At 40.7% G+C, this 7,500-nt stretch overlaps 2 protein-coding genes across 2 annotated transcripts; both read left to right on the forward strand.

Moving 5' to 3' along the window:
- Positions 1-1,557: 1,557 nt before the first annotated feature.
- LOC137968316 (uncharacterized) lies at positions 1,558-2,217 on the forward strand. The gene has a single exon (XM_068814918.1). The coding sequence runs from the start codon at positions 1,558-1,560 to the stop codon at positions 2,215-2,217; it is 660 nt and encodes a 219-aa protein (XP_068671019.1).
- A 438-nt stretch (positions 2,218-2,655) lies between these two features.
- On the forward strand, positions 2,656-3,507 carry LOC137968317 (uncharacterized). Its single transcript, XM_068814919.1, has one exon. The coding sequence runs from the start codon at positions 2,656-2,658 to the stop codon at positions 3,505-3,507; it is 852 nt and encodes a 283-aa protein (XP_068671020.1).
- The last annotated feature ends 3,993 nt before the right edge of the window (positions 3,508-7,500 follow it).

Consider the following 7,500-nt stretch of genomic DNA (forward strand, 5'->3'; position numbering starts at 1 on the left):
GCTATGACGCCACAGGAAAGGTGGAAGGTAGTGAAAGAACAAAGGGGCTGTTTTTCATGTTTGAAGCGCAGCAGAGGCCACTCCTCCGCGAACTGCTTGCGCAAAGAAGCGTGTAACGAAAAAAGACGCGACGGTACTTCGTGCGGAAAGTTCCACCATGACGCTATGACGCCACAGGAAAGGTGGAAGGTAGTGAAAGAACAAAGGGGCTGTTTTTCATGTTTGAAGCGCAGCAGAGGCCACTCCTCCGCGAACTGCTTGCGCAAAGAAGCGTGTAACGAAAAAAGACGCGACGGTACTTCGTGCGGAAAGTTCCACCATAACTTTCTTCGCATTGAGAATGGCATAGAAAAGTCAGAGAACATGCAAGTTTCATTTATTCAAGATAGTGGCAAAGCGATACTTCCTATAGTTTCTGGTTTAATCAAAGGAAGCGACACCGAAACCGAAGAAGCCAGCGTCTTCTACGATAGGTGGGGCGCAAGTCAGCATAATAAGAACGGCTCTTGCCGAACGCCTATGCCTTCAGAGTAAACCATTGTCATTACTAAAGTGGGAGGCGTGGAAGAAGATCTAGATACGAAGCTTTATAAAATTCCTGTATGTGACGACAACGGAAAGTTAGTGCAGACAATTCGAGCAGTAGGAATCCCCCAAATATCAGACGAAACCGCGAATCCAAATGTCAACTACATTTCAAGTGTTCTTGGTATACCTGTAAATCAGCTTCACCGTAAGGCAGGTCCACGCGATCTTTTGATCGGAATCAACTATCCTCGTTTCCATATTGGAGAAACCAAGACAAAAGAAGATTTCGTGGCACGCAAAAGCCCCCTAGGATGGGTAGTTTTCTGATACCACTCAAAGGATGTCCATCCACAAATGAAACAAGTCCTTCATGTTCGTCTGGCCACGCCTACATATATCACTAACTTTTGGAAGACAGAAGCCATGGGAGTGTCTGTTCCGTCATGCACCTGAAAAGCAGGGAAGATGTCCAAAGAAGAGAAGGCCAGAGCTAAAGCTAATAAAAGAAAGCTGTAAACTTCAAGGAAAGGGTTGGCTTATGAAGTACCCACGGAAGAAAGATCCCGCGTGTTTACCCTACAATTCCCACCCTGGTCAGAGTTTTTCTCTGTCCTTGTGTGGGCCCAGTTCCATCAGTAGGGCTAACCCTCACATGGTTCATATGGGATAGAAATATAGCACTTCACATTACACTCTATTCAGTTAACTCTGTTTAAAATATAAGTGCTACACGGCCAGCGTTTGTATAAACGTAACCTTTCCCTGTACTTGCATGTTCATTGCCGTGACTTTAACATCTTCAGTTATCACGGCCTGCTCCCGTCTGACCTTGTAGCTCAGTCAGCAGAGCGGCAGAGATCTAACCCGAAGGTCGTGGGTTCAATTCCCACCCTGGTCATAGTTTTTCTCTGTCCTTGTGTGGGCCCAGTTCCATCAGTAGGGCTAACGCTCACATGGTTCATATGGGATAGAAATCTAGCACTTCACATTACACTCTATTCATTTAACTATACGCAAGTTTTGAAAAAGATGGAATCAACCGAGCGACGCTTGATGAAGAAACTAGAATACGCCAAATTGTACGGGGATCAGATAAAGGAAATGAAAGAAATCAGATTTTCCAGAAAGTTAACAGAAAAGGATATTGAAGACTGGAAGGGACCTATACATTATGTGGCGTATCACGATGTTGTTTGTCCAGATAAGAAAACCACACCTATAAGAATTGTCTTTAATGGCTCAGCCTCTTTCAACGGTCAAATGCTTAACGACTACTGGTTTAGAGGGCCATACCTACTTAGCAATCTCTTTGGCGTCCTCAAACGATTCAGAGAGAACCATGTTGCTTTATTTGGTGACATAACAAAGATGTACCACATGATCGCCATACCACCGCTTGACCAACACGTACACAGATTTATATGGAGAGATTACGAGACGGAGCGAGAACCGGATGGCTACTTGAAGACTGTTCTTACGTTTGGAGACCGTCCTGCACCAACCATAGCAATAACGGCGATGCGAAAAACGGCAGAGATGAATAAAGAAAGCAACCCAAAGGCAGCTAAAGCAATCATAAAGAATGGTTACGTCGACGACATTTGTGACTCGGTCCAAAACGTTGAGGAAGCCAAAAGCTATGACATCAAGCATAGACAAGGCTTTCCAGACAGGTGGCTTCAAATGTAAACCTTGCTGAAGATAGTAATTCAGAAGAGGTCGTACTTGGCAGCAAAGCAGAAACGGAACGAGTTTTAGGAACAGTCTGGCTCCCTGAAGATGACATGCTCACGTTTAAAATAAAGATGGTCATATAGCCTGATGCCACCCAATCTAATAATCCAAAGACGCTCATTCCTCTAAAGCTAACCAAGCGAATTCTCCTGAGTAAACTGGCTGGTATCTTCGATCCCATTGGCGCAGCAACAGCAGTTCTTATCAAGCTAATGGTTGCTATGCAGGAGCTATGGCAATTGGGATTGGATTGGGATGAAGAAGTGCCAACGGAAGCAAGACAAAAATGGCTCAAGTTGCTAGAAGAAGGATCAAAACTCAATCATGTCAAGTTCGATCGATGTCTCACACCTTCTGAAGCGGTTGGAGCTTCTAAGGTGATTGTGTTTTGTGATGCCTCATGCCAAGCCTTTGGAGCCTGTGCCTATATATGCCAGATGGAAACTTCGAAATGGGAAGTTTGGTGTCAGATTCATTGCTTCTAAATCAAGGGTTGCACCTCTAAAGGAGTTAACGATTCCTCGCCTCGAACTACAAGGAGCATGTCGCCTGGGTAAGACCATATTAGAGACGTTTGATGGGATACAATATTTGTCAGACAGCAGGGTTGCACTAGCCTGGATTCAGGGTCCTTCACGAAGTTACAAGCCGTTTGTGTCATCTCGAATTGGAGAGATACATAGCAACTCAGAACAGTCAAATTGGTCGCACTGGCCAACAAAACACAATGTCGCAGATGATATCACGAGTGGTATCACCATTGAAGAAATGAAATTCAGATTGCTGAAAGGTCCAGAATTTCTGCAGACAGAGCAAGCACTTTGGCCTGTGGAGACAGGAAGTCCTGATTCAATTGAAGAGAATAAAGAACGACGGAGGATCCAAATTGCTTTCTCAGCCACTGTGTCTGAGCCTATATTCAACTGTGAAGATCTCACAAGTTGGAGAAAACTTATCCGAGTTACTGCGTACGTCAGGAGATTCTGGCAGAACCTTCGCAGAAAGCTAAAACGAGTCGACTGTGACCAGAAAGGAAACGTGGGTCCACTCAACGACTTAGATATTGAAGATGCAGAAGAATATTGGCTTAAGTTTGCCCAGTCTGTTTTACCTCAAAAAATGCAGAGAGGATATTTCAAAACATTGACGCCATATGCTGATGAAAATGGAATCATAAGAGTTGGTGGTCGAGTTGATCCATCTTTGCTGTCTTACGATAACACGCGTCCTGTTTTATTGCCATAGAAACACTGGATATCTATGTTAGTCACCCATCGGGCATATCAGTATGGTCATTCAGGCGGATGAGAGGAAGAGTAACGCAAGTGTTTCCAGGTGAAGATGGGCTCGTGAGAAATGTCAAAGTCAAAACTGGAACAGGAAGCTACTTACGTCCCATTACCAAGATTTGTGTTATTTATCCCGCAGAAGGCTTTTGAGATGATGAATGGAAAATTACTATTTCCCATTTCGGGGGGGGGGGGGGGGGGAATTGTTTTGCGTATAAATGAACAAAGAAGACTGGACCTAGACTGTCAAAGGTCATTTAATCCGACACGCCAAAAATGTTAGTTTTTTTTATGTGATTGTAATGTTAGGATGCAATAGTTCTTGTTCCGCTGCGATTGTATGTATTTTTAAAAGTCTGGACTGGCTTGGACAAACGTAAGTTTTTAATTAAGTTTATAAATTTCAGAGTATTCAATTATTAAGGGATTATTGTTATTTTACTACTTTCGATAGCTTCAGATTATTGTCTTCACATAAATCCTGAAAATCCAAGCTGTCCTGTTTAACTTCGTTGACTCAGCGGCCCAGGCTCAACCCAGGTTAACTCACCGAAACATAAGCGAGGCTTCATTTTTCGCGTTCTTTCTGTGGTTCGACACGCCTACACGGCTATGCTACGTCAACTATAGTTCTAACACAGTCAACGTTTTTGGTGTTCAAGGGAAAACGGTTTGGAAAAATTTGTTTTTCTGCATTTTTCGCTGGTTTCAATCCAGTTTGACATATCATGATAGCTGTGGTCCACACTGGCGGCTGCGCAGTTATTCAAGTCAAGCATCGGAGGGATATAAACTTCAAGCTGAGTGTTTATTTTTAACTTGCTTAGAGCTGCCTTTTTCTCTGTATTGCAATTTTTTGCATATCTTTAGAAGCTCTGATAAGGTTACATGATACCTGGAGGACCTATGACTAGAACAGAAACGAAAGGAGAGCGAAAGAGAACGACAACGACAAAGCAGAATACCAGTAATATCTCATACTTAGTGGAAGATGTTACCTCACAAATTCTTTCCTTGGGCACTAAACCTTTTGTTATTTTCAAAAAGTGGGTTAATCGTTTTTTTTTCTTTGTTTAGGAATGAACTGGAATTAAATAACAATTGTCTGACATAAAGAAAATACTGATTTGTTTGTTTGTTTGTTTTGCCCTAAAATGCGAGCGAACAAGTGCTTTTTTAATGATCCGTTTGCCCAACTGGTTTTCCATGTGCCTCTACAGTGACAAGATAATGTTGCCCTTATGTTATAAACACGTAATCGCAATGAAATCTCGTAAAATTTGGGGAAAATTTCACTAGCTTGTGTTTTCAAAAATTAGTGTAAAGCATCTAAACGCTATTTATGCTTCATACTTTTTACAGTCTGACAGATATTGTTGGCAAGGCATTGCTCTGGGCGAGCTCCGTTTGCTGGGACAAATAATATCACATTTGTTTGGGATATTTTGGCCAAGCCCTGATGGGCTAGGCCGTTTATTGAAAATCAGCATGGTAACCTAGGAAATACCCAAATATAGACAGTATCCCAGCAAAGGTGAGGGGACACACGCCATCCACAAGAAAGTAAAAATAGGGAGGGTGGGGAAATTGATTTGACTCTGTTGAATTAGCCTCCGCCTAGATTGCACAAATAGTGAATGCTCTCCAGAAAATCCCGGATGACAGAAATGCTCAAACTGCAACATGGGAAATAACTAACTAAGCATGTCAAACTCAGCATAAATCCATTTATTTCTTCTGGGCAATAAATTTCCTTTAATTGTTGGAGCGGATCTTGTTTGAAGTTCGTCCGTTCTTGGTTGAATTGCCATATTTTGCCGCTTCTTATTCCCAGCCAACCTAGCGTGTTTCAATGAAATACATCAAAATGTGAAAGATCTCGTTTGCAGAGATAAAGTGGAATAAAGTACATCAGTAAAACTCTTTTTTGACCTTAAACTGACAACTTTGTTTTTTTTAATGGCATCTAATTTTAGCGTGATTCCTATTCGCTGTCTATTGTCAGTTGACTCCGGAATGGCTTTTTCCTTTTCCACTCGCTCACTGTGAGTGTGCTTGTTTTCTTTTAAGACTCATGGAGTTAAAAAAAAAAAAAATTGCCAAACTGGTGAATTACAAAGTTCATTTCTCTCGAAAAACGGATATCGAAATCATCGCTTCGTGATTCATGCAACATCGGTTTTAAGCGTAAAATGTACCGTGGAATTCACTAGTTAGGCAATGATTTTTTTTTATAGAAGAAAGCAAAGAAAATGATTTAATTATTAAAGCAGCAACCGGAAACATCAAAACACGGACAATTCGAAACCATTTATTTTCACTAACCTTACAGGCAGTAAGAATAAATAACTCTGCTTTTAGGTTTGGCCAAATCTATATATTATATTTATTATATTAGATATTAGCTTCATGGTGATTTGTCACGCTTGGAGTGTTCCACTCTTTTACAGATTATCCTTATGGCTTTGTTTGTGTGTTCATACAGATTTTTTTGCCATTAAATTGTAATAAATAAATAAATAAAACACATAACTGAAGTGTAAGCCCTTTCACTATCAACAAGGATCGAAGTCCATCTGTTCGCGGCTCATTTCTAGCTAGTCGCTTAAATGGCAAAGACCACTACATCATTGTTTGTTGATAAATGTTAGCTATCTTCGCTCTAAAATTTGTGTTTGAATATTGTGAAGAAAAGGCCGTCTCTAAATGAAAGGAACTGCACTGGTTGTGTTTATTTGTTGCACGAACAAGACGCCTACAAGGGCGTATCCGTGGACTGCGCAAACAGTTAACTCAAATTGTCCAGTTACAGTGAATTTCAACTACAAGTAAACTTCGGAAATGGCGAGAGATTACCAAAAATATCAACCTGTAATATAACTTGAAGTTCTTTGTTGTAAAACTAATTATTAATGTTACTAAATTTGCAAATGCAAACAACGAAGCATTATAAGCGGGTTATCAAGATACGGGATTTTTCATTTATTTCTTTTTTTGAAGGAGGCTTTATTCAAATCTCACAGTTTTACTTGCTTCCTTAATTCTTTTTATCCAAAAATTTCAAGATGAGCTGTAAATCACCCGGAAAACGTGTTACAAATTACAGTTCAACAAGTTATTATCCTGTATTCGAAGTCCGGTTCCGTAATCCTGGTTTAGGTCTTTGCAAACTGTTTAAATCTGCCGTGGCGAAGACAAAAAGACTTGTTCCTTGGAAACGGTTGAAATCTTGAACTTGAAATCTTGGTAGCAAACGTTCCACATTAACTTGAAAACTCGTTAAGAAAAAAAGCTTAAATCCAGTAATCCAGTCCGGGTTCAAATCGCCAAAAGTCTCTCTGTCAAAACTCAACAAAAGCTACAAGTAGAAAATAGTTCTCAGAAACTACAAAAGTTCGTCATCATTCTACACTCGAGCTGAACAATAAACTATTAAAACAAAACCAAAAAAAACCTAGTGATCGCTTCTCGAGAGAACAAACAGAGCCTAAACTGTTCTGTGCCATGCCTGAAAGAAGTACCGTACGTAGTACATTGCTACTTGATCGTAGCCATTGGCCGAGAAACTAATCTTATCAGGATCAGGATACGGGATATGTAGGTAAAAAATTGTAGGGATACGGGATTTTTGGCTGTAGGGGGGGGGGGAGGGGAGATTCGGGATATTTTTTTTAAAGTAGGAACGCATTGCGTACGTGTGGTAGTGCAGTAACTCGACAGTGTTTTTTCCATAACTGTCAACTGAGCTGCGTTTTGTTTTTTCAGGAGATTCAAGGTTTCCTTGCGTAATATGCAGCTCTAATAGTACACGATATTGTTTTGGTACCGGAAATCATTACAGTGCCATGGTAGATATCTTTGCTTAATACCTCCTGAGAACACATGTGGTTCAGTGAAATAGTAAACCCAGAAAGATTGAAGAAAATAAAAGGAAATCGAGAAACAGTTG

This window comes from Montipora foliosa, chromosome 8 (assembly GCF_036669935.1).
Source record: "Montipora foliosa isolate CH-2021 chromosome 8, ASM3666993v2, whole genome shotgun sequence".
NCBI lineage: Eukaryota > Metazoa > Cnidaria > Anthozoa > Scleractinia > Acroporidae > Montipora > Montipora foliosa.

What these genes read in the sequence shown, in the direction of transcription:
- LOC137968316 (XM_068814918.1), top strand. Translation starts at nt 1,558, where the DNA reads ATGGAATCAACCGAGCGACGCTTGATGAAGAAACTAGAATACGCCAAA.
- LOC137968317 (XM_068814919.1), top strand. Translation starts at nt 2,656, where the DNA reads ATGCCTCATGCCAAGCCTTTGGAGCCTGTGCCTATATATGCCAGATGG.